The 27,644-nt window shown below is 38.9% G+C and overlaps 1 protein-coding gene across 4 annotated transcripts in view; it reads right to left on the bottom strand.

The window, feature by feature from the left end:
* UTRN (utrophin) overlaps positions 1-27,644 on the bottom strand; it is a 344,112-nt gene that overhangs the window by 225,404 nt on the left and 91,064 nt on the right. For 3 of the 4 annotated variants that reach the window (XR_004749455.1, XM_035321865.1, XM_035321866.1), the window contains exons 39-48: positions 27,046-27,198; positions 20,749-20,940; positions 18,460-18,632; positions 14,015-14,165; positions 12,562-12,737; positions 11,715-11,850; positions 9,501-9,650; positions 7,270-7,354; positions 5,603-5,808; positions 1,288-1,405 (exon numbers count right to left, since the gene is read on the bottom strand). Coding sequence is in view for 3 of the 4 variants with exons in the window: in XM_035321865.1 (XP_035177756.1) it covers positions 1,288-1,405; positions 5,603-5,808; positions 7,270-7,354; positions 9,501-9,650; positions 11,715-11,850; positions 12,562-12,737; positions 14,015-14,165; positions 18,460-18,632; positions 20,749-20,940; positions 27,046-27,198 (1,540 nt within the window). In the remaining variant the exon portion in view is untranslated. The remainder of the gene's footprint in view (positions 1-1,287; positions 1,406-5,602; positions 5,809-7,269; positions 7,355-9,500; positions 9,651-11,714; positions 11,851-12,561; positions 12,738-14,014; positions 14,166-18,459; positions 18,633-20,748; positions 20,941-27,045; positions 27,199-27,644) is intronic. The other variant, XM_035321867.1, reaches the window with a different exon arrangement.

The following is a 27,644-nucleotide window of genomic DNA, read 5'->3' as shown; positions in this document are numbered from 1 at the left end:
TGGGAAGGAAGTTCCAGAGAAGGAAACTTTTCTATGTCTGTGCTCCTAGATATTAGAGTAGTTAGGTTTCATCTAATGACACATAGCAGACTGATAGGAGTTTACAGAATTTGAATATTCCCTCAGCATTTAAATAAGGTGCATAAAACAATCCTGATCTTCACTTTTCTTCAGAGAAAAGCAAACTGCTACTAAGCTCTTGTAACAGAATCACCCTCTACAAGCGTAAAGAAACCTTCAGTTCTTTCATGTTTCGTAACAGGTAACAAAATCTTCACACACATCTGGAGTAGCTATCGGAAGCTTCATTCATGGCAGTATACACAGCTTCTCTGCTTCCATCTTGGATGTCCATGACTATCAGGGAGCACAACGTAAGATTTTAAAATACAGTCGCTTTATTCCTCATTCACCTTTTGTGAAGAATCAAGAATGTTTTGCAACTGACCAGATCTCCCCTTGTTGATTGACTCCACTGGACTACAACAGCTGCTATTCTCCCCTGAGTTTCCACCTGAAACTCTGTTGGCTTTGTGAGCCCATTATTATCTTCAGCAAGCTCTATGGACACCAAAGAAATTCATGTAAATGTAGCAAAGGAAAATTACTTTGCAGAGAAAAGAAGATGGGGAAATAACATACTTCCATTGTTCCACAGATTCTCTTTTCTTCTGTGATATTTCCTGCTACATGAATTCTCTAATCTTAGCAACTGGCAACGCCTTAGGAGTTCCAAGAATATGCTGTCCCTTGGTTTCTAATTGTGTCAGTTGTGTTTTCCTTCTGTTAAGTATCAGTAAAAGAAATTTTCACAGTATGTTTTTTTTAAAGTACATACCAGTGACGTAAAAGCTCTACTAACACTCAGCCCAACATTAGTCTCTTAAGACAACATACGCATCCTTTTTGCTAACCGTCTAGTGTATTATAGCTCAGTAAAAATAAACACATTATTATCTCCTTTATATGAGGGAATAAAAAACCTTTATCCCTGGATCTGTCTGTCAAGTAACCCAAGTTTTTCATAAGATATTTTCAAATCCCAGCAAACATATTTACATTAATACCTCAAAAATAAAATGCTTGTCAAGAAAAAAAGTAGCAATCCTTCTTCCAAGAATTTTCAGTAGACTGCTATACTGAAGCTATTTAATAGCTAAGTTTTCAGGTGTTTTAAGGAAGACAACTTCAACTAGGATCAAAATCAAAAGCTTAGTAGAAAGATATGAAGATTATTTTACTGTCACAGAAACACTGTATTTGCAAACACAGAGTGGAGGAACTTACATTTTTCTGTGATCACTGTTCTGATGTCCGAACTGGAAGTTTTATTTTTCAAATTTTGAGCCAATGTAAAAACAGAATCAAGCTGAGGATGCCGCTGGTCCAAATCTGCTTTTGTTATCTGTTGAGAATTAGGATACAATTTTTAGGTACAAAAAGCAGAATGTAGTTAACAGCAATATCTGTATTATTTATACCTAAAACAAAACATGTATGTCTTCAGAGACAGATGGCAATTCCATCACTATTACAACCCTTGAACTGTCACAGTATTATAGCACTGCTTTAAAAGACAAAAGTATTCTGACTTAAAACTGAAAATTCTCATGTAAAGGCTAACCTGTACAAACCACATAGATACCACAGTCATTGCAAAGTATTTTCTAATATCTGGCCTCACCTCAAGTACTGCGTGCAGTTTTGGGCACCACAATATAGGAAGGACATAAAACTATTAGAGTGTCCAAAAAAGAGAGATGAAGATGATGAAGGGTCTAAAGGGCAAGATGTGTGAGGAGCAGCTGAGGCCCCTTGGTTTGTTCAGCTCAGAGCAGAGGAGGCTGAGGGCCTCGTGTTGGCCTGCAGCTTCCTCACAAGGTTAGTGGAGGGGCAGGCGCTGAGCTCACCTCTCTGGGGACAGTGACAGGACCCGAGGGAACAGCATGGAGCTGGGAGGTTCAGGAAGATATTAGGAAAAGGATCACCCTCTCAGTGAAGAACGGGCACTGGAACAGGCTTCCCAGGTAACTAACTGGTTGTAGCACTGAGCATGCCAGAGTTCAAGAAGCATTTGGACAATGCTCTCAGACACAGGGTCTGGTTTTTGGGTGGTTCTGTGTGGAGCCAGGAGTTGGACTCTATGATTGTTGTAGGTCCCTTCCAACTCAGGATATTCTATGATTCTATCTACTTTTCACTCTCCCACTTATTATTCTCTTACCAAGCTCTGATCTTTTATATAAGCACACCATGCAGGTACACACATTTACAGTGAGAGGGTAAAGGCTTGTCCTTACGGAGGACTTCAGCTTGCCAGACATCAGCTAGGATTACCAAATGACCTGGAGCAGGTCCAGGAGGTTCCTAAAGCACCTCGATGATAGCTTCTTGGTGCAGGTGCTAAGGGAGCCAACTAGGAAAGATGCCCTCCTAGATCTGTTACTGGAGAACAGAGAGGGAGTTGTGGGGGACATGGCAATTGGCGGCTGTCTTGGTCATAGTGACCATGAAGCGGTTGAGTTTAAAATTTTTGGTGACAGAAGGAAAACTGCCACCAAAACCTCAGCCCTGGATATGGGGAGAGCAGACTTCAGGCTGCTCAGGGAACAAGTTAGCAAGGTCCCCTGGGACCCTGGGCTTTTGAAGGCGCTGGCATCCATCAGTGATGGTCAGTCTTTAAGCACTGCCTCCTAAAAGCGCAAGGTCAGGCAATCCCAAAATATTGCAAGTCAAGCAGGCAGGGCAGCAGGCCGGCCTAGCTGACCAGGGATCTTCTACTGAAGCTTAGGCAGGAAAAGAAAGTGTATGGCTGCCGGAAGGAGGGTCAGGCAACTTAGAAGGAATGCAGGGACGCTGTTTGCATTTGTAGGGAGAGAAAATTCATGCAGCTAAAGCCCAATTAGATCTGAAGCTGGCCAACTCTGTGGGAGACAATAAAAAGTGTTTTTTTTTTTTTTAATATGTGAACAGAAAAAGGTGGACCAAAGAAGACATAGGTCCACTACTTGATGCAGAGGGTCACCTCACAGATAAGGACATAGGCAAAGCAGAGACATTTAATGCCTTCTTTGCCTCCATCTTCAATGCTGATGATGGGATTCGGGACCCCAGGTGCCCTGAGCTGGAGGACCATGACGGTAGGAATGATAAACTCCCAGCCGACCCCAAATGTGTGCGGGATTTGCTGCTCCACCTGGATCCATACAAGTCCATGGGTCCAGATGGGATTCATCCCAGGGCATTTAGAGAGCTGGCTGATATCATCGCATGATCTCCCTCAATTATTTTTCAACGATCTTGGGAATCTGGAGAGGTCCCACTAGACTGGAAGATAGCAAATGTCGTACCAGTTTTCAAGAGGGGGAAGACAGATAACCCTGGCAACTACAGGCCAGTCAGTCTTACATCAGTGCCTAGTAAAATTATGGAGAAGATGATCCTTCAAGTTATTGAAGCGCCCCTGGGGGACAATGCAGTCATTGGTCCCAGCCAGCATGTGTTCATGAGGGGTAGGTCCTGCCTAACAAATTTATTTTCCTTTTATAAGATCACCCATCTAGTCGATCAAGGGAAACCAGCTGAAGTGATCTTTTTGCATTTCAGTAAAGCTTTTGACACAGTCTCCCCCGGGATCCTACTGGACAAAATGTCCAGCATAAAGCTAAAGAAAAACATCATACGATGGGTGAGCAATTGGCTGACGGGCAGGGCTCAAAATATTGTGGTAAATGCCACAATCAGACTGGTGGATGGTCACTAGTGGGGTCCCCCAAGGCTCTATTTTAGGGCCAGTCCTCTTCGATGTTTTTATAAACTATTTGGATGTAGAACTAGAAGGTGTTTTGAACAAATTTGCTGACACTAAACTTGGAGGAGTTGTTGACTCTGTTGAGGGTGAAAAAGCCTTGCAGAAAGATCTGGACAGATTGGAGAGCTGGGCGATCACCAACTGCATAAAGTTTAACAAGAGCAAGTGCTGGATCCTGCACCTGGGACGAGGCAACTCTGGCTCTAGGTACAGGCAGGGCAATGAGACACTGGAGAGCAGACCCACAGAGAGGGATCTGAGGGTCGTGGTTGACAGCAAGCTGAATATGAGCCAGCAGTGTGCCCTGGCAGCCAGGAGGGCCAACCATATCCTGGGGTGCATCAAGCACGGCATTGCTAGTCGGTCGAGGGAAATGATCATCCCGCTCTACTCTGTGCTAGTGCAGCCTCACCTCAAGTACCGTGTACATTTCTGGGCACCACAGTACAAAAAGGACATTAAACTGTTGGAGAGTGTTCAGAGGAGGGCGACGAAGATGGTGAAGGGCCTAGAGGGAAAGACGTATGAGAAGCAGCTGAGGCCACTTGGCCTGTTCAGCCTGGAGAAGAGGAGGCTGAGGGGAGACCTCATCCCAGTCTATGGCTTCTTCATAAGTGGGAGTGGAGGGGTAGGCACCAACTCTTTAGTGACCAGCAATAAGACCCAAGGGGATGGTGGCAAGCTGCGACAGGGGAAGGTCAGGCTGGATATCAGGAAGAGGTTCTTCACTGTCCTGGTTTTAGCTAGGAGAGAGTTAATTTTCCTCCCAGTAGCTGGTAGAGTGCTATGTTTTGGATTTAGGATGAGACTTATGTTGATAACACACTGATATTTTACTTGTCGCAAAGCAGTGCTTACACTAAGCCAAGGACTTTCCAGCTTCTCGCTCTGTCCTGCCAGCAGGCAGGCTGGGGGTGCAGCAAGAGCTGGGAGGGGACAGACCCAGGACAGCTGACCCAAACTGGCCAAAGGGGTATTCCATACCATCTGACGGCATGCTGAACAATGTATAGGGGTGGCTAGCCAGGGTGAGGGGCCGGCTGCTTGGGGATAAGCTGGGCATCGTTCAGCGGGTGGTGAGCAATTGCATTGTGCATCACTTGTTTGTACATATTATTATTATTTTATTTTTCTGTCCTAATAAACTGTCTCTATCTCAACCCATAGGTTTCAGTTTTTTCTCGTTTCTCCCCCCATCCCAGAGAGGGAGGAGAGAGGGTGAGCGAACAGCTATTTGGTGTTTAACTGCCAGCCGGGTTAAACCACAACATTCACCAAGAGAGTTGTCACGCACTGGAACAGGCTCCCAAGGGACATAGTCATGACACCAAGCCTGTCAGAATTCAAGAAGCTTTTGGACTGTGCACTTAGTCACATGGTCTGAATTTTTGGGTAGACCTGCGTGGAGACAGGAGTTGGATTTGATGACCTTGTGGATCCCTTCCAACTCAGGATATTCCATGATTCTATGATCATATTATTCTATGAGTTTTCAAGTTACACTGCACACCCACAGGAAGTTTTAGTTATCCAAACGTTCCTGAAAAGATTCCATTTGTAGGAGTTCTTCAAAAAAAAATAGTAGTGCTGTCTACCTCACATCTTGTTCACAAAGGCAGGCAAGGAATTAACAGGAAATGGTAGAGAGGAAAGGTGTGTAATATCAACAGATTTTAAAGTGTAATTTGCAGGTTACGCATTTACTGCAGTTTCTTTAAAAAAAAAATAAATTATTAGCCTGTACATTCAGTAAAGAAATTACAAGTGTCTAGTCTTCACTAAAACACATACTTTCATTCGTGAAATAGTCCGGTTGATCTCTTCAGCATTTCCCACAGTGACTATGTTTGACTTGAGCATTTGGTCAATCAATACCAACCAGTCAGCCAGCTCTGTTGTAGTTTTATCCAGATCAGCAGGTGCAGAAAGTTCTGAAGCCTGCTGAGTCTGAACAGGAATTTCCATTGAAGATGATAATAGCACCACCTTTTGGACATCTGAAACAGAGTTTGGGGTTTTTGTTAATGAAAAAAAAAAAAAACCACAGCCACAAGCACAATTTCAGGAATTATATTTTTTTGGTAGTTTCTATGAATATGCAACAACATCTACAAAAAATGCATAGCAAAATTTGTATTTGAGGCTTTCTAACCACAAGAAACTAAGTCACCACAGTTATTTTTCGTGAATTTATGATTTCATTGCATGCCAAGAGTCACTCAAATGAGTCACTCACAACACAAATGAGAAGAAAACTTGCAGAAGCAAAACAGCATTAATTCTAACAGAGTGAAGCTAAACCCTCTTTGGCATGAATGGGAATCAATGCCTATTAAGCATGCAAAGTTTGTCTAAAATTGTCTTCCTCACTTTTGTATTATGTGGCAGAAAGGTTTTCCCATCCTTGACTCATAATTCACTTAAGCACAAATATGTCAAGTTACTACAATAAATGCTCCATGGACTTGGCAATACAGAGCTGTTCTAAAAAGGGACAGATGCCCACTAGCTCAGCCCCACCCTTTCTATATCTTCAACCTGACACTATGAAGAGGCAAGGAGAAATAAGCTCCAGCAAAACACTAAGTTAAACTAAGCTGGAGCATAAATATTACACACTTGCCTCAATCAAAGGAGGACAGAAGCTTTACTTCAGAAATAACCTGCACGAAAGGGAAACAAGCTGAATCATAGTCTTGAAAGGCTTAAATAAAAGTTGTTTGTCCTCCTTGAACTTTTTTTGGTGCTGGTGAATTAAATATATATGTATATGTATGTATACACACAGACACAGATAATTTACTGAAGTTCAAGATTTTTTTTTCAGGCAAGGACTGTCTTTTTACTTGATTTTCTAAAATGTAGACCTGGGCACCTTGTTTACACCGTATCTGCTGATCTGCCTCCAGCAACTTTTGAAAAGATTACCAGTATCAGTGTCCAATATAAGAACACATTTTCTGACAGCTTCCCTTATGTGGTTTAGGAAAACAACTAGCTAGTAGATGAGAGAAGACCTACCTGTGCCCATATTGAGACAAAAGATGTAGAATTACATTTATAGAACTGCAGAGAATCTGCATGCAGGAGATACTACAGAAGTACTTAGCTGTAGGGAAAGTTTCTACAGGATCTCGGTTACTAGAAGGCATGACCACAATGTACAAACGGCTCCTGATGAGGACACCTAAGTTTTACTAGCCCATTTTTTCAATACATTTGGGGGAACGAAAAAGAACACCCCCAAAACCTGAATGATTTTTTTACCGCCCAGATCTTCCCTCTCTCTCCTAGTAACATGAAGGTAGGCCCAAGCGATGGATAACATTTCTTATTTCCACCTAAGTTCACAGAGAAGGTTTTCCTTTTTAGATTGTTGTTAAAAAGGAAAGAAAAAGAAAATCTCCCAGGGATTAAACTCAATAGAATTAGTCAAAACAGAAGGACTGGTCACTCACCAGAAGGCTTTGTCTGTGAAACAAGATGAGTCTGCCCAACAAACGCCTTCAGTTCTCTCAGTCTGTCAGGTACTTCTCTGAACACCTACAGCCCAGCAGAGAGGAACAAAAACAGTAACAAAAATCTATATTAATAACAAAAAATTTTGTATTAGAACACACAATATGTTCTATATCATATTTGCTACAACAGCATGTTTCATATTTCAATGAAGTTTTTCAGAGTATAATTTTAAAGAAATAAAAATGCCAAGAGGTACTCAGTGTGTTTGTTATTCCAAAGTCTTCCAGTGCCTTACCTAAATCTTGGAAAATAACTGAAGTTTTTTAGATAGACTGTTTGCGTGGATTTGACTGCCTAGGTAACAAAGCTATGACTCACTATTTGAGTACACTTCAAACGAATTATGATGTTTTGCTGTCATCACCAACAGAAAAGTAGAGAAATAGGTAATTAATAAAAAAAAGTAACCTCATTGTAGTGAAAACAAATTGGCCTGCAGTTTCTAGAAGTGAGTGACTGAAAACCACTATACAAAGGAAAAAATATAATCCTTATTTTCCATGTCTGGCTGGGTTAAAAAACAAAATTTAAAAACATCAAAAGCCCTTTTCCACAGCAAAGTCTTACCTCTCTTATCCATACTATAAATCCCAAATAATTTTATTCCTTTTTTCACCTGGCTCTCCAAGCTCCACTTGAAAAAAAAAATCTAATTTTCTCTAACCAATGAGTTCTTTTCTTCTCTTTGGTCAGTATGAGAGATCAAATTGGTACAGTCCACTACAGTTTTTAATTTACACCATCTGTACTCAAGAAGAATCCCAGACACACTCGACTGAGGATTTTCTCAAGGAGTTTTACCTCAGCTTAATTTGTTTTCCTCCTAGCAGCTGTAAACATTCAACTTTCCTATAAAGCAAAGATTTATTGTGACACTCTCATTTTCAAATTAATGCTAGTGTTTGACTCAAACAAGTGAAATTGGCTGGACAGCCATGATCATAGAGTTGTGGACAATGGCTTGATGTCCAGGTGAAAACCAGTGACGAGTGGTATTCCTCAGAGGTCTGTATTGGGATGGGACCGATACTATTTAATACACCTTTGTCTGCAACATGGACAGTGGGACTAAGAGCACTGTCAGCAAGTTTGCGGATGACACTAAGTTGAGTCATGCAGTCGACATGCTGAAGGGAAGGGATGCCATCCAGAGGGACTCTGACAGGTGGGCCTCATGAAGTTCAACAAGGCCAAGTACAAGGTCTGCACCTGGGCTGGGGCAATCCCAATCACGAATACAGGCTGGGCAATGAGTGGATTGAGAGAAGCCCTGTGGAGAAGGACTTGGAGGTACTGGTGGAGGAAAAAACTGAACCTGAGCTGACAGCATGTGCCTGCAGCCCAGAATGCCAACCGTATCCTGGGCTGCAACAAAAGTGTAGTACTGGATCCAACTTGGGGACCCCCAGCACAGGAGAGACATGGATCGGTTCAAATGGGTCCAGAAAAGAAAGAGATGATCAGAGGGCTGGAACACCTCTTCAGTGATGGGATGCTGAAATAGATTGCATTACTTAGCCTAGAGAAGAGAAGGCTCTGAGAAGACCCTACAGCAGTCTTCTAGTACTTAAAGGTGGCCTACAGAAAAGATGAGGATAGACTCTTTATCAGGGAGCATAGTGAAAGGACAAGGGGGTAACAGTTTTAAACAAAGGAAGTGTAGGTTTAGATTAGACAGTACAAAGAAATTCTTTACACTCTAGTAAAAAGTGTGAAGCACTGGAACAGGTTGCCCAGAGAAGTCGTGGATGCCTCAATCCCTGGAAATGTTTAAGGCCAAGTTGAATCATGCTTTGGGCAACTTGACCTGGTATTCCTGCCCATCAGAGGGGTTGGAGCTAGATAATCTTCAAGGTCCATTCCAAACCAAACCATTCTATAATTCTATCACTGAAAATGTTTTTAACTCGGCTGTTTGAAAGAAAGCCAATACAAAAAACACCCTTAATTAAAAACTAAATTAAACCAACTTAAACTGATGGAAAAAAATGTCCACAAGGGTTTTGATATGGACATGGATTAAGAATTCATGCCCGGGAGACTATTCCCTCAACATACATGCACAGCTTCCAAGACATTTTACATGTCACAGATACATGTGAAACCAAAATTCGCAGTACACCATTATATTTTCAGCCTCAGGTAAAAATGCTGAAGAAATGCATACCTTATTCCACCTCACATTGAGGGACTGCAGGCTATCAGAAAGTTTGTTTTTCTCCTGAAGACTGACATTTTTATCCAGAATAACTTCAGGTTCAGTTCTGTTCAACCATTCCAGTTTGTCTCCCTGTACTTCCATCTCTTCATTTAAGACCTAAAGGGGACAGAAGAGTTTTGAACTTAATCCCGACACACATGCTTAAACAGTAACAGGCAAAAAAGTTTTACTTCAATATTTAGAATTTTCCCTTGAAATGTATAATAAAAGGTGTGTTTTTTTTGTTTTTGATTGTATATTTGAAAATTTTATTGAAATATCTTTTTTTGCTAAGTGGAAAACACCTATAAAGCTGCAAATATAATAGCCAAGTTCATATCACAGCCTCATATCACGCACACTGATTCTCATCTCGCAAGATGATTATGTTCGATCACTTCTGGATGTACTATGTTTCCAAAAGGCAACATGCTGTCAATCAAGATTATTGCCTGCATAGTTTAAGAAAATAAAAACTAAGGGCCCACTCCTGTTACACATGTACATGGTAGATCACTACCACCACACGGTAATTTCTTCTTAACAAAATGTGCTCTAAAGATTTTTAGAAACTAAACATAACCTTACAATTTGATTTTGATCAACTTCCCAAAGTCGTCTTTCTCTTTAAAGATAAAGGTACAGGGCAGATCCTACAAAAATAAGGTTATGCTTGGATGCACTTCCCATCAACTTTAACATCATTATGCTATTATTTGCCCATAGACCAAGAGCACTGTGGAGCAGGAATCACAGATTTTGCCTTTAAGCACTGGAATAAACAAATTACAATAGCAAGTACACATTACGCCTATCCACTTCAATATAGTGCCTTAGCTAAGTTTTCAAGGGTGTATTTTTTTTTTAAAAAGTGGGTTTTTTAACTTTTGTGTGTGTGTGTGTGTTTTGTTCGTTTGTTTTCCTTCCATATACTATAACCTCTTAGGTGTTTCAGAACCTTTATTTAGAAATCTCCACGTCATTCCCAGATTGTATTTATTGCTAACTGATCAGTCAACATCTGTCATTTCCACTTCCCCAATAGTAGCTTTTAATAATAGCTCATCTCCCCTTTTTTATCTTGTCATCATCGGGTCTGTTCTCATTGTTCTTTATTTGACTGGACAAAACAAGGTGAGCTCTTGGAGTTTCTTTACATATCAGGAGTTCACCCTCCTGAATAGCCCAGTAATCTCACCAGTACCTTTCTACTGCAAACTCACCATCCCTTAATATGCATAACCTTAATCCTATGTGACATTCCTGCTGTAGCAGGGCTGAATATGGCACTTAGTAATTCCCTGTCAGTGTTTCTCTAGCAAATTTCCCCCGCACCTCCCCTTAATTGAGTCCTACCTTTCACTTCAGGCTTCTATGTTAAGGTGGACCACAAGAAAAAAATAGATTTTCATGAAAGCTAGTTAGCCATTACTCAATGGTATAGAAGACTGAACTTGTTTAGGCAAACAACAGCAACTAATTTACATCACTTATATACATTTTTTGTAACTTGAAGGTTTTCCACCTGAGTTGATCTAGCAGTAGACTTTTTTTATATTATTTATTAAAAAAAAAAAAAAAAAACAACTTTGTGCAATTGACTATTCCTCTTATTCTTTCCAGAAGCATTCTCTTTCACCCATCCTAGAACCGAAGTTATTTTGCTGTCAAAGCCAGACACAAAAAGGAAAAATACAGGTGCTCATACGCATCTAAGTAACAAAAAATGACCAAAATCTTTACAAGACTAAACAGCAGGTTAAATAAAATCTTAAATATGCAACACAAAGTATTAAAGCTGCCCAGTACAGTGACAATGGCGCATGCTCACCAATCTTAGAAACTTGTCAGTACTATTGTTTTTTTGCTGAAGTTTTCACAATTATTATATCGACTTGTAGATATCACCCTGAGTAAAATTCCACTTAATAATTGTATCAGTTTTATATTTATTTCTCACTTTCTCAAACAGATACCATCATCTGGCTAGATAACGTAGTTATCAACTTGACCTGACTTCGTCATGAGACTTTCCTTGCTTGGGTAAGTAAACTCACAGAACTTCCACACAACCATATTTCTTTGGCAATTTACATTGTCAAAATTCCCCTCTCCAAAATACATGTCCTGATACTTTGCATGAAACACACATGCATACACACACACACTAATGGATCTTGCCTGTAATTCTCGTAAGTTTTCTTCATGGTTGAAAGTAAATCTCGTGTCCAGAGCGTTCTCTGCATTTTCCAACCAGCAACGCAGCTCATCAAGCTTCTTTCTGTAATCTATCAACTGCTGATTCTCTCCTTTTAGCCTTAAAGATGAAAACAAAAAATCCACATGCGCTTCTGCAGTGAACATGGCATGCCAGTTCTGCATCTGATTAACAGTTGCATGTTTTTCAGTTACCAAAGAACTTTAAAGAATTAATTCTAGTCACATCATTAAAATGCAACATACTTTCAAATTGTTCATACCACCTTAAAAATAGATAAATTTCAGTTCCAAAGTCACAAAATAGACTTTTAAAAGTCTGTAGCAAACATTAAACATGAGTGACAGTAATGACAACACTTTCAGGCCTGATCATTTAAAGCCACATTAAGACCAATGTTTGTGAAAATATCAGAAATGTCCCTAGACCTTCCAAGGGAAAAGTTCCCCAAATCACACATAGTTTGAGAAGTTCTATTAAAGCTAAAATAATAAGAAAATAAGAAAAAATAAGAAAATAATAAGAAAAATCTTATTCTGTTCTTCAGTGTATCACAAAATATTAAAATATGTACATATGTGATCATATAAATAACTTCAAAAATAGTTATTAATTCCAGGGATTTATCATAATAGATTTCTTTAACACTGAGAATTGAGGGGAGAACCTTTTATTCTCAGGTACACTGAAAATTTGTGTATTAATCTCAGAAAATCTTGCACTTTGATCTTTTGAAGGAAATTTTAGACTTCTTTCCACAAGTGATTTTCATTTTCTTCAGAACACCCAAATTTCTGATTAACTTATTACCTCTGCTGTCTATCCATGACCTCTGCAGTGATTGCTTTCCAGCGCCTATTCAGACCTGCCAGCTTCTCCTGCAGGAAGCTCCCATCTGTAGCAGAGAGTTTCTGTATGATCCCTTCCCCAGTTCTGTTCAGTGCCGAAACACCGGTCTGATGGCTGCTGACTCCCTCTTCAAGTTCCTGTCAAAAGCATAAAAGCAACACAGAGTTTTATCACTGACCTGAAGCGACTTTGATACGTGGTTCCTAACATGCAGGATGAATCCTGAGTACATATTATTTTACTGGAACAGGCACTTAAAGCCATTTCACTTAAAATTGGATGCTGTTGATTTACGTAATTAAGAGTCTGTTGTTAAATCTGGTTTAATTTTCTAATGAGTGTCATAAAAAGAGGTAATGATACGTAATAGGCTGCTGAATACTATTTAGGATCACAAGAATTCATTTAAACCAGCGTCAGAATTCACACTCACTTTTGATTCCTTTCCTTTTAATGTACAGCACTTTCTAGTACTGCTAACAGATGGTGAGAATTTTTTTAAGCACTTCTTCTCATAAGCCATGGCCATGACTATTTCTGTAACTTAATGCTATTTTAGCTAGGATAATTATATCCATGATGCCCAGACATGACAACAAATCCATGAAACAGAAGGAAGTCAGAAGTCGTCAGGATCAAACCTTCAAATATCTCTAACAACCATAAAAAGCTTACATTGTTAGTACAAATATCTCTGCAGCTGGAACAGAAACAAGGTAATTCAAGAAAGAGATAGGAAACACCCTAGAAAAAAACTCCAAGCAGTAACAAGGATAAATACAAACAGTACATTCGGATAACACTTGGATAACCATTTCTCACAAAGAAAAAAAAATATGATTCTTAAACTTATGTTTTCTTCTCTTTATTTAACACAGAGTCGTTTAGTTAAACAGAAAAGCCTGCTCTTCCATAACGAGGATCCAGAGAAACATCAGGAAATTAAATTGTAGAATTGAAGCCTGAAACAGTCAAATCTATGGCACTCATAACTGATATATTCTAATTTTCTGGATTACCTATATGAAGCAGGATCTTGAAAAATAATTAGTTTAAAAATACATAATTTGGTAAGTTATAATTGACCATATTTTTTTAATTATGTGTAGGAAGTAAATGAAATAATGTGCTGCATTTCTTAACTGATTAAGACAATTTTAAAGCCGTAAAGAAACAACAAAAATTATGCCAACATTTGCATTATCAAATTATCTCAAAACCTTCCACAACAGGAGTCATAATAATAGAATCCAGAGTCATGATCTTCCCCATGAAATCAGTTTAAACTGCAATTGAAAATTACATTATTTCAGTCTTAACAGTAGACATCTACATAGAAAACTACAGTTTTAGACAGAAAAAAAAAAAATGTATATTTTCCAGCTTGCCCCCTGTCTGCACATATTGTACATACCTGCTGATGCAGCCCAGCTGCCTGCAGATCCAGGTTGCCATCTGGACCACGGGCATCAGCTAATAAACCTTCGGCTTCTGTTATCCACTGGGAGAGGTCATTGAGATCACAGTGGAACTGCCTCCATGCCTCAATCGCTCTATCAAAGCAACTGTTCGAAAACAAAAAGTGTTGAAAAAATATCCAAATGTTTCAGTGGAAAAAAAATAAGATTCCTGCTCTAGTGATATTTAAGAATTCCATACAACTTGCCTTGTGAAACAGAAAGACTAGCATATAGCTTGGATAATCAACTCCAAGTACCGAGCGCTCCCTGACATAGTAATAGCTGGTAAAAGCCCACAGCAGCACAAACTGTCATTAACCCCCAGCTAAAGGAAAAAAGGCAGTCCTAAGTGAACTTTTGTTTCTATCACTTAGAAAAATAAAGATTGATTAGCTGCAACAAATTGGTCTGCAGAGCCTTTTTTCTTTATTATAAAGCAGTTCAGATATCAGACAGCACGAAACATAAAATATGATTAATTACTCAGATTATTTTTTTTTTTCTAATTTATAAACTGTGCAGTGCTGGTGCCTGGAATTTAATAAGTGAAGGTGATTTTGACCATACAGGACTGACTGTATTACCAGTAGACCTGCACAAGTAGTTCTTCTATAATTGAATCCAACAACTTCCCATGCATTCTGCTATTATTACCGTACTTGCAGCCTCAAATTAATGTGTGGCTTAACTCAAAGGGTAACATTTTCAAGTATGGAAAAGGCTGAATTGCTATAGACAGAAAGTTTTTAATTAAGTGAGAGGTCTACAATGTTAACAGACCAACAAACAACAGTCCGTGAATGTTAAATAAGAAAACCGTGACAGAAAAGTACAGTGAGAGACTCGTTTTCAATTTATTGATCACTAACAAAATGTTAGCAATTACAGAACAAATAGGACAGATGTCTCAACAGACTTGAGACAAAACACAAGACCTACATCAACTCTTGCAGACTAGATAGTATCCCATTCCCAAGTAAAAAAAAAAAAAAAAAAAAAAAAACAGCTTTCTTTAAAGACATAGGAGGCCAAGTCTCCTGAGTATCAGAGGGTCCTTGCTGAAGACCTTGCTGAGGGGGAAGAAAGACCTCATCTGCAGCCCATTACGTTTTCTTAAACAATTTCAACAGCAAAGAATCGAGGGTTACTGCATATATACGAATGTAATTTGAAATTAGCAGTATAACAACAAAGGTATCGGAAACCAGGCTTGAAAGAGCTATATTGCATTTATTTACTTCACCAATTAAATTCAGCAGTCCCAAAGTTCTAATGAGATTATTTTCATCAAAAGTGTTATCTCATTTTTATCAAGGATTATCCACATTTCCTGGCACATACAGGTTGTTGTTGTGTTTTTTTTAATTATCATACTTCATATGGTCTAATTCTAATAAAGAAGAAAGCCTAAGAAAATCTCTACATCATTTTTTCTGACCCTATTTCCTAGTTCTACCACTTCAGCTACTTACACATACCTCAGCGCAATACACTAGACCAGTCTGTAGACTGACCCCAAATCTCATCCTCCTTTTATTTCTCAGGTACGTTTTATAAGCTTTAACTGAACATCTTGTCTCAGGATAGTATCTAATTTCAAACTTAATGAGATGAGATATTCTGAGCACTTGAGATAGTTTATAAGAATACTTTAATGGCTTCCTTCAAAATGACCATTTCCGGGGGAGCTTGGCACACATGACTTTTTCCAGAACCTAGAATTTAAAAATTTTAGAAGGAGAACATTGAAGATACAAAGCTTTAACTCCTGCACTTTCCATTTCCTGCCTACAGCCCCAACAGCATTTTGTGCACCCAGCTGAAGTTTCTGGCTCCTGTTTTGAGCCAGACGCACCTGCTGCTGTTTTACCACGCAGACTGCCTCGGCTGAAAGATTAAAGCCCCAAAGTCCTGTCACTACAGCACCAAGATTTGGCTACATCCAGCCTCCTCAAAGGGAAGGCACTTTCGAACCACGGCACATTCCCAAACTACCAGCACTTGTAGCTCTGGTGGAAAGCCTATGGCAGAAGCAGCAGAACAAGCAAACCAGCTTGTTTCATACAGCTCAACAAGTCGTTAGGTCCGTACATATACAGACACACACACAAAGTCACGTACAAAAAAGCCCCACACATTTTATTTTACATATGTTTAACTTAAACTGGAGTCAATTGGATTTAGTTGAGCCCTTAAAAGCCATGCTAAATGCAGTTGAATTAAACTTGTTTGGCTACATCTGAGCTTTTATACAAGGTTTAACTACTTAGCTGGTACTCAATCATAAAATCATTACTACCTCAGAAAACTAAATCAGTCTTTTGCAAAAGACTTCAGATGCTGTTTCTACTATTTCTGTCAAAATTTCCATGCACCCCAGAAATAAGAAAAAGCCAGAGATTATTAAGGAGATGGAGTTTTCTAGTCTTCTTTCTTATACTTAGGGCAAGAATGGAAAAAAAAAAAAAAAAAAAAAAGAACTTTCAGTTAAAAACAAGTGACTTCTCAGTAACAGAAAAGGTTTAGGAATACTTATACCAAAATACAGCGTTTTAACATTGGTGCTTGAACTGTCTTCATTAATCAAAATACATCCTCCCATTAAAATTGCAGCACTTAAATTTAAGAAGTTATATGCCATTTTAGCTTTAGCAGTCCCTTTTGTATGAAAACCATGCCCAATAATATTCTCGTTAAGATGCAAAGCTTTACAAATGTTATGAAGTTCAAGATTAATTTGTACTCAGTGAACCAACTTGAGGGGGTGATTTGTTGTATTTTGCCAGCTAATCAAAAACTTTGAAGCTACTCTTTGATACGATTACTTCCTTCAATGAGAAGATTAGGTTTCTGGTTAACCCTGACTACTTAATGAAATGAAGCTTTAGTAGTAAATGAAATTTTATTGATACTTACAAAAGGATAATAATGTTAAATTAAGTTACAGGGCACAAAAGGCATAACTAAAGCATAGTGTGCCTTATACCTACAAAGACAACAAAAATAGCTGCAGGCATATAAATATACACAGGTACCAGGTTCTGGAGCACTTGTCTCCAAATGTATCAGGTGACCAGTGGCAGCCAGCAAGAACATAAAATGATACCCAGCTGGCAATGCTATTATCAAATAAAAACACAGTGAAACGACACTGATGCATTAGAAGTCTTGATGCTTCACTTATACAGTGGCCAAGAACTTCCTGAAGTCCCTGCTCAATGACACCAACCAATTTTGTGTTCCTACATATACCCCAGTGCTCTGAACCTTACATGACACATGCTTCCTAAAAGCATCTCTTCAAAATACACTACCAACCATGGCTGTTATCAGATTTCTGACGCTACAAAGCAAGTGAAAACGGCTAGACATTACGCTGTACACTACAGAACTTCTGCATCAACCATCACCTTATTTACATTAACATTAAAAAGCAAATGTAACTCCAGTATGAAAATTTGCATTTAATCTTAACTTTCATATAACCATTTCCAGTCATAAAGGTTTTTCGTATAGCAGTAGACCCAGTATCTACTGCTGTTTGTGGTGTGAGTATCTTCAGCTTATTGGTAAATCCCTGAACACATACCTTCACTGTTTCTAGCTCAAAACTCTTGCAGAGCCAGCCTATGCCTTTCTGACACACATTTTCCAAGTGTGACAAGGTGGTATAGAGTTTGTTTGGTTTTTTTTTGAACACTTAAAGATGTTGCAGATAATACATTTTCACGTTTAGAATATCTTCTGTATAAATTAAAGTTATATTTCCCCACACACACTTTTGGGGATAAATGATATTGCAATTATTTGATACTTTTGTGGAAAGAAAACAGGAAATGCAGCATTTTTCTTCAGCATTTACTCTCTTGTTCTCTCAAATACAAAACAGTGTAATACAGTAATCTTTCATCCTTGACTATTTACAACTGAGATATTAGCAACTCTCATACACAGGAGGTGAACTCAATGATCCTTGTGGGTCCCTTCCAACTCAGGATATTCTATGATTCGAAGCTATACTTTAAGACGTTTCCTTGCAAGTTCCATCCATCCTCCAAAATGACTGTGAGCTTTGAATTCTTTGTTAAGCTATTTCTCACTCAATGTTTTTCTGCTGGAACTTTTCTTTGCAATACCCTTAACAAAAGCTTTACGTTTAATGAACAAAATATTCTACACTATTAAGTAAAACTAATCCCTATAAGAATACCCAAACTACCATTTGCATGGTAACTGTTCCAATGTTCAATAATTCCAGCAATTAATCTGTAATACTGACATACTACAGTTGATTATTCCCAAACTTTACCTTCGTTGTCTTATTATGTTTGTACAACACTTATGTTCCAGGATAAAATAGTTACCACTAGGTCACAGACACCACACATCCTTGACTTACCACTTCCGATCATTGTACATCCGATTAATTCTGTCCCATTCCGCATTCAGCTGGGTTAGTGCATCTCCTATTTGTATTGCCTCAGGTCCAGATGCTTCCAGAATAACATCAGGCTGCTTCTCATGTATGACCGCAATCTGATCCCCAAGTTTATCCAAAATATCTTTTACGTTCTACAAGTACAATAATAACACAAGCCGTCAGTAAAGTCAACACCAGAGGAAGAAAAAAAAAATAATACCAGAAAGTAACCTCTTCAAAATGCTGTTTCAAAAGAGTACCTACAACAAGACCATGGCTGTTAGCAGTTCATAGATTAATTCAGCTACAGCAACTGAACTTAACCGTCAATCACAACTTTTTAAGCATGTCTTCGTTTTTTTTTTTTTTTAAATAAAGACAAATATTTTACACAGCTAAACATTTCCCTCAGGAAAAAGGGCATACCATACGTCTCAAAAAACTACCTTGTTAAACTAACCAACATCTGTATCATGAGGACACTGTACGTATTCCTTCCCCACATAAAAAATTAGCTACGATGTGTGACTTTGTTTCACGTAATTTCTCATATGCACAGAACTGCAAAGGCAAAAACTACATAAAAGTTTTCAGATTTAAATGAAAAAGTTAAAGTAATGCAAATCAAATATCAGTGAGCTACGATACAGATAGACCTTAAAACCAGACCCTGTTGTAAGACTGCCTTTGCATTCAGAGGACAAACCAACCTTGCAAACAGTGCAATTTACTTTTTTTTTTTTAATTTAAAATATTGACACTTCTAACAAGCCTGTAGTCTATCTGCTATTTGCTTCTTCTGAAAAGATTTTAGAATATGCCAGAATTTCAAAATCAGATGAGACCTGCACCTAAATGATGCATTTTAAACCCATCTTAATATAAACACTCCCAGTCATACTTAAGGGAACGTGCAGAGCAAACAAAGAGCAAACCTTATCAACAAAAGAGTAGCCAACTTGGACTGGCATCATTCCCCTTTTTTTTTGTTTAAGAAGACAAAGAACAAATACAAAACATGACTGCCTCATGGAGCAAAACAGTTTTGAAAACCAAATGTTCTGCTGTTCCTGGGCTATTAAAAGGTAAACGTTCAAAATAATGCTCAGCATAAAGCATATGGGAAGCTAGTAAGTGAGCTAGCAAGCTATTCTTCCTTTCATTCAGCTGCTTTTATTTAAAAAGGAATTACACGGTGTCAGGATGTGTACAAACATGTCCAGGAAAAAAACAAAAGCGGCCAGTGTTTCCTCCATCACAGTACCATGCTAAGCAAGAATTAATCAGCAGGAATAATAAGGCATCAGGGAAACATATGGAAAGCACATGGGATGCCAGAAGGTAGGTACACAGCGAAAAGAAAAACAGGTGGGAAAAATGGACTGCGTAAAAATTCTGAAAAACTTTTAAAGGACATGTGTAATAGCTGCAGAAACAGCTGAACTAGCTTTAGGTGAGAGGCAAAGCCTGACTACCTCAACTATAAGGACACGTTAACCCCTTCACTATGCTTCTCAACCCTCATAGGTACATCCCCACTGCAAAACATCACATGCAATTCCCATGTCCTGTGGATGTTTTCTCTGGAAATCTCTGCATCATGCTCCTTTGCGTGCTCAGAATTAATTAGAGGACTCAAGCTTCTGCATTCTTAACACACATGACAGCAGAATTCAATATTTTCAAGCAAACTTTCTTCTTCCCCTTTTGAACAGCAAATTCTTAGCTACTTCCTTGTTGTTAATCACACAGGTAAATCCACTAGCTGGCAATGAAGAGTAGTAGGAGCTTAAAACTGAGCACATATTGGTTCTTGCTCATCAGAGCAGGTACTGCTGTCTAGTTGCCTCATTTATAGCTCCACAAAAAGTAAAGGGTCTCCCTTTCTCATGCTTCCCATGTAAGGAATTGTTTTTACATGACAAAGAACAGCTATAGCTGTTATAATCAGCTTTAGTGTTTCTCTATATAATATGCAGGCTACATGATGAAAGACTTGACAGTTTATCCAGCCTAAAGAGCCAAACACTTTTCCTGCCCCCAACCTTTCCCTACAGCTTCCAGTCTTCTCCGCTGTACGTTTAAATATAACATTCTGCACAGAAACAAGAACTAGCCACAAAACTGACTCATTCTGTAATTCTCAGTGTATACTGATCCCGCACGCAATGAGCAAAAATCCAAATACAGCTGCTAAGATATTTTTTTTCTGTTGATATTCCCTTCTCTCCTCCTTCCCTCTGAACATAATGCTTAGACATGCAATACCTTCAGTGCATCTTCCTGAGTTGAAAAATCCTCATAGACGCCAGTGTTCAGCTCAGGTGCATTCAGCAGCAGTTCAACATCAGCCATAGCTAGCAAGACTTTGTTGATTTCAACCAGGTATTCAGCTGAAAAAGGCAAGGTCCTAACCCCTGCAGCAAAGTGGCCTTTTAACCTCTGCTGGACAGTGATTGCCTAGAAGGATGAAAGTTCATTTTGTATTTCAAAGAGAAAGAAGCTTTACGAAAAAAAATCATAAATCAATAGACTACATTCAGGAATAAAATTTTCTAAATTAAAAGACAAAACAGAGGCTTTCTAGGAAAGTTGTCTTTTCGGGAAGTTCCAAGCCCTGCAGTTACAAAACAGCATACTTCACAATAAGGCTGTATTATTCTTTATTAAAATTCTGGGGAAGGGTACTTTTGTTGTTTCTCTCACCTTGATTCTCATCTCTCCAGTAGTACACTTCTTGACTGGGCATACATCTAGTTGCCATTAAGAGCCATCATCTATCTGCCTTCCTCATCATCAAGGATTCCCATAAGTTACCAATTTACCAAAGCAGACTCATTTTCTCTCACATTCTTCTCAGTAAGCACCCGCATCGATGTTTCCCAACCATTTTTAAATAAATTAGTGTTCTACCAGTATCACAGTACCACTTACTACTGCGAAATGAATATTAACTCCTCAAAATCTTGGCAACTGTTACCTGCTCTGGCTGTAAGACCAGGCTATCTAGCCAAGAACCATGTTAGCAGATAAAAAAACGGCAAGAACAGTAATTTCATGCAGCTTTTCCTTGGATGATAAATGATGCCCTGAATCTGAAGTGTAGGGGAGCCAGCTGTAAGAAGCTGTACACTGCCACACGTAGCAAGGGTGGCAGTGTGAAGCAGGTACTCCAATGACAGAAGAGTTTCTTGCTGAAAAGGTTTCTTTTCCCACAGAATTCTGCTACCATCCTTGAAAAGAGCCCAGTTCCTTAAATCAGCGATGAAAAAGTAAACTAGCTCCAAATACCGAGGAATGCAAGCAACTTCTATGTCACCATCCTGTACTTGATGAAATTGAATTATCAGCAAGACAGAGGCACTCAACTGTCTGTGTGGTTTACTAAGAGCAATGGCTTAGAATATGCTTAAGAGTACGAAGGCACAAATTAAATGCATGTTCAGAGAGGTTTCAGCCACTGCATTTTACTTTGCAAGTACTTTGGACTGGACACACATGCAGGCAGTTAGCACAGCTGACAACAGATAAAATACTAAGCTGCACTAATGAAGTTGCTGTGAACACCTGTCTGCATTTTCCTCCTACATGTGTTTCTGAGCATTTCAAATGCTACCTCAAGTTAACTTGAGTGACATATGTGGTATACGTAATGTAGTTAAAAAGCAGAAGAACTGCAGCCAAAAATGTGCATTGAAGTATTCATCGATCAGGACTTCCCATGCATTAAATGCTCCTAAGGATTTTATTTATCTAAAGTACACAGTCATTGCTGTATCAAAACTGGGGACACAGATGTATTCCCACAAGACCTTTATCACTAAACATGGTGTGTTTTTAGTCATTTATTGCACACCAAAAAAATAGGATGCCCAGGCACAGAAGTATAAAGCTGAGTCGACTGAAATCAAGTATTACAGACAGACTCAAACATCATAAAATAATCAGCATTACTTTTGATTTGGTAACACTAATGCAAGCAAGCAGCACAGCCAAAACCATAAGCTATATGCTTTAATTACAAATCTAACAGTTCGGCTCCTGATGCTCCCCAAACAAACATTACTTTCTTGAGGTGCTGTACATATTTTGCTAGCTTCCATCATCGAAACTCGGAGCAAATGCCCAAGATTTTGTCAATGGTATGATTCTTCTGTGGAAAAAGCAGCCCCACCTCCACAGAAATGAGACAAAGTCTATGCAACTGAAAGTGTTTTCTACCCAACAGTGTGGGACACGATGGTTTGAACAAACACATGGATGCCTGCTACAGTGCAGCAGCCCAAAACACCTTCATAAAGCATTTTCTCTAAATGTCTATTGTGCCACAAGTCTTGTTCCCACACAGGCAACAGTCCAGAAACTGAGCTTCCCCCAAAGGAATAGATCACTAGATTTCCCTTCTTTATTTTCCTACTACACACACATTGCTTCATGTCTCATTAAGGAAAATAATAATAATTAAAAAAAAAAAAAAAAAAGCCTTGCCCAAGATTTAAAACGGCATCTGTGCCATACAGTGAAGTGGCTTTTCACTTGTTAACGATGCTGACATGTTAACAATGCTGAAACTTTCTGCTTCCCCATTAGCCTCATCCAGGGCACCAGGTTGCTGCTCTTCGGCACAGCACTGAATTCCTCCTACTGGTGCTGTTCCAGCAGAGCACATCTCATTATTAATCTCTTCCAGCTGCCTCCCATCACCAAGATGATGTTTCCTTCTTTCACAACCCTCCTTCTAAGGGTGAACATATGTAAGTGTTGTGAACTACAGCTGAGTTTTAAAGAGTTCTGCTGTTCTCTACCTTGCACTGTAGACTGGCAGCTTCTATATCACAGCACTAAGCATTAAAAACTGCAGGAGCAGAAATTGGACACAACTATGTCTCACACGGTGTAAACACCTAAATCTCATGGACACTTTTTTTTTTTTTTAAAACCACACAAGCAAACTGTTTTCTTAGGCAAACACAAATAAAAAGTTAATCAAAGATTATTTAGGAGGAGATCTGACTGGATGACTTAATTGCTCTTTTCTATTTAATTTCGGTGGTTAGAGAATATGTTTATTAAATTTGCTCTCTAAATGCTGGGGAAAATATAGCACTGGGGAAGATTGGGGAATACTCAGTTACAAGTGTACATCCTATAAACAAGGACTCTGAATGAGAGCTGCTAAAAATGTTTTTAATTCAGTGGCCAAATAAATGTTTCCTCACATATTTAGCATCTACTTTAACATGCAGTTTAATATTTTGTTTCAGACGTCCTCTTTCACATTTAAATCTATTTTGAAACAAAACCTACCGAAGATTCAGCCTAAGGAGATACTCTGATTTGCTTCTAAGGTAGATTTTGGAAAATACTGCCCATGAAATTGACATAAAATGCTATGAAAAAAAAAGAAAAAGCTTTAACCAAAAGTGTTTAACCCAGTCTTATCTCAGATCACCACACATTACTTATTCCCTTTGCCTTCTGATTAGAAAATGCCCACTTCTTAACCAATCCTTGCCCCTTCTTTCTCTCACTCAAAATATTTCATAACCAGTTTCTGGGAAAGATTTGCTGAAGCTAAACTCTTGCGACCATTTTAAATGTTCTTCTGGCTTAATTAATGAAATCAGTAAATACCATATTTGTGGACAACATAGCTAACGGTTCCTATTTAAGGAATCCAGAATTTCCCCTATAAAAAGCACAATAGGCAAACAAACGTTTTCTTTATTACAGGAATAACACTTGTCTGTGTTTCAGTTTCTAAGAAAAACTGCACTGTGCATAAAGCAGCAAATTCATTTACCATCTGCAAAACGATCATTTTCACTTCAGAACAGCTTTCTAAAATGTGGAAAATTGTCTCAGGAACTTTAGTCAACTAATTAACTCTGCAATCTAAGGTTTAATTTTTCCTTCCCCTCATTCCCAGCTAAGCCAGAATAGAACAATTAAAAAAAATACTAAAGCAAGGTTAGAAAAGAAGCAACTTGAGGCGATACGCAACATCCCTAAGAATTTCCAACACAGACTTTTCTAGCTAACACATGGATTGCAAAGCAAAGGTTATTCGGAAGTACTTGATACGCAGAAGGATCACCAATATTTCAGAGATACCGGCAAGCCTATAATCCCTAGAAGTATACATGATGAGCATTCCTTATGATCCAGCTACTTCCAGCAAATCAATTTATAGAGGTGGCCTTCAGGCACTGTAAGTAAGTTCTCCCCCCATACACACTCAGAAAACTGTAAATAATGTATACATAAAGCCTTAATTAGAGGCTTCTACCTAGCTTGGTTGATGAAATCTTTCTTTCCCTGTTTCAAATAGTAGTTTCTCTTCTTCTGGCTGCAACTTCCTTACATCAAGGTGAAGTGTTGAGCCAGCTGTCCACTGATGGGCCAGGATTTCATTTAATGCTTCTCAGCTGTGAGTTCAGATGAGCAAAGGGGACTGCAATTTGTTATTTGGTAGTCTGGGGGGGGCTATGGATATATCGAGGGCTTCCCTTTCCCTACCTTCATCAGACACCTTAACTGACTAAAGGAGGCAGGGCACTGAGCACAGGTTATATGGTAACAACTGGGAGCAGAGGAGTGTTCTTAAGGAAATGTCAATATTAGGATTCCTCTTAATTGTGAGACCAAGTCAAATCTGTTGGCTCCACAGGAATTCTGAAGCAGCGGTGTTCACATAAAGTGATTATCTTTCTTCAGAACACTATTACTCCCTACAAAAACTGTATAGTCCCTACTTAAATTAAAATGTAAAATAAATTAATTAATTTAATTTAATTTTAAAAATAAAAATAAAGAATAAAAAGTTGCAGCCTCAAGGCACACCCTTCCTGGCAAGTGTTCAAGATCAATTAGTAAAGCAGATGAGAAAACAAACCACTAAAGTGAAATATGGTCACCTGAGGCATGCTGCCTTACCACTCAAATACCATAAGGGTAGAGGCACAGACACCTGAAGGAAAAGCAGCAGTTTCAGTTTCACAGCAGTAATGAAAACTGCTCTGGTCCCTTTCTAAAAGCCCAGCTGACACAGCCAGACTAGGAGCTACATCTGGAAATGTGAAGATGTTATGTAATTTAACTAATTCTGAGCAAAGACAATATTCCTCAAGCCATCATCTATTGTAATTGCTGTTGCAATCTGTACGTACATGATCTTCTGCATTCAGCCCCAAGATAGAAAGATGCAGTAATTCAGTAATTCCCTCCATCCAGAAATGCCAGGGATCAGCTGCAGTATATCCCTAAATACAAGGGCTTTATAGAAGGCAAGGATCTTCCTTAGACAAGATCTGTCAACCAACAGGGACAAGGAGGGCCAGTCTGTGGCACAACTGGACTGCTCCCACCAAGGAAAAACATCTAGGTCCACATTTTCCTCTTCAATATGGAAATTGATTCACTTTGAAAGAAGCTGATGGTCAAACAGACAACTGAATCGTATTGCTTTACTTCAAAGATGGCAGGACCCTTCCAAGGACAGCAGACTGCCTGCCACAACTCGACAGCAATCAGAGGCAGCTGGAGCAACATAGCACTACAGCTGTGAATAAAGAGCAGCACATTACAGTTTCATGGTATGAGTCTCACAGGGAACCAGAGCATTTTACCCCTGCCTCCACGTTAACTGGTTCTGGGTTAAAAAGTTACAGAGCAGTCAAAAAGAGATTGATTGGTTTTAATTACAAAGCTTCATATGCAGAAACTGAGAAGTACTTGACAGATTGCCTAGCCCCCAAGCCTGTCCAAGAAATAACTGCTTCGCAAGGCTCCTCACTGTTATTGCCTAAAATATTAAAGTAATTACCACGCAGCCACAGTGTTATGAGGTATGCAAGACAGAATAAAATACAACTATGCAAGACAAATAAAATACAATACAAAACACACACAGCACTGAAGGTACCTGCACCCTCAACAACTAAGACATACAGCTTTTGGGGAAGTAAATTTTATCAGACCCTGACATCCTATTAAATCAGTTGTGAAACTGTTTGTCAAGACTGGCTCACACACACTGATACATAACTCTTCTCATCAGAAATGCTTCAACCTTTGTCATTTTTTTAATCTTCATTGTGTACAGTAGTATTAATCACATGAGGGTATCTCTCACTCCCTAAGCACATGAAGCAGTGAAAGGAAGCATAGGAGTACTTACAGTATCACTACCACTGCATGCAGAGGCACCGACTTTAAGCCTTAAATAATTGCATCAACTTGACATTGAATCAAGCTATTTGAGCCAGGGTATCAAAAACAGATAAGCATAATCCCCACGTGCAAGACTGACAAGAGAAGATGTCTTGATTTAACCACTCTAAGACTTGGGCCTGATGGCTTGGACATTATGAACCTATGATCACGAGGTAGAAAACCCCAACTGGCATATACAGATCATTTCCTGCTGAAAAACGAATGCTGTTATTTTGAACACACTTCTTCCCAAGAAATCAGCAACAGAATAGCCATAAAGCCTAACGTATCAATCTCTAAAGCTCATACATAGCCTTCACTCTGTTTGCTCCAAGGAAAAGTCTCATTTACCTGCAGTTTTTGTTCGTCTTCCATGCCTTGCAGCCCTGACATACGGTGCTCGGTTTCATCCAGCCACTTCATTAGGCTGTCATGGTCCTTCTTATACTGGGAAAACACTGGAGAGAGTTCCACCACCTGCCTCCTTTGAAATGACCTGCACTCCTGCAATCCAATGTAACAGGAAAAACAGTATGAGAAGAGGGAAGTAATGAACAGGATAGGTCTTATTTATCTTAAAAACAAATTATTCCCTATAAGGGATTCAATTGATGACATAAATTCCAAAATATACAGTAGAAGCCATATATTTTTTTAAAAATAGACATATTCTATTTACCTGCACAATTTGCACCAAAGCCTGCCTAACAGTCTTACTGTCTTTGAGTTACACCTCATCTGAACTATACCTCATCTTATCAACTCTAATATTCAGGTGAGCTGAAGGGAGTTTAAGAATATAGATTCCCTGTGTCCTACACAAAAAGCATTTTAAATATGACGTGTGTGAAAGCACCACTACATACTAGAGTCAGCAATTGCTGACAATACCCACTACAGGAACAGAGAGGAATTCAGGGTCGCTTTCACTCGAGAAGCCCATGAATATG

Source organism: Oxyura jamaicensis, chromosome 3 (genome assembly GCF_011077185.1).
Source record: "Oxyura jamaicensis isolate SHBP4307 breed ruddy duck chromosome 3, BPBGC_Ojam_1.0, whole genome shotgun sequence".
Lineage (NCBI taxonomy): Eukaryota > Metazoa > Chordata > Aves > Anseriformes > Anatidae > Oxyura > Oxyura jamaicensis.
The sequence above is the reverse complement of the archived record's forward strand: the minus strand, read 5'-3'. Positions and strand labels throughout refer to the sequence as shown.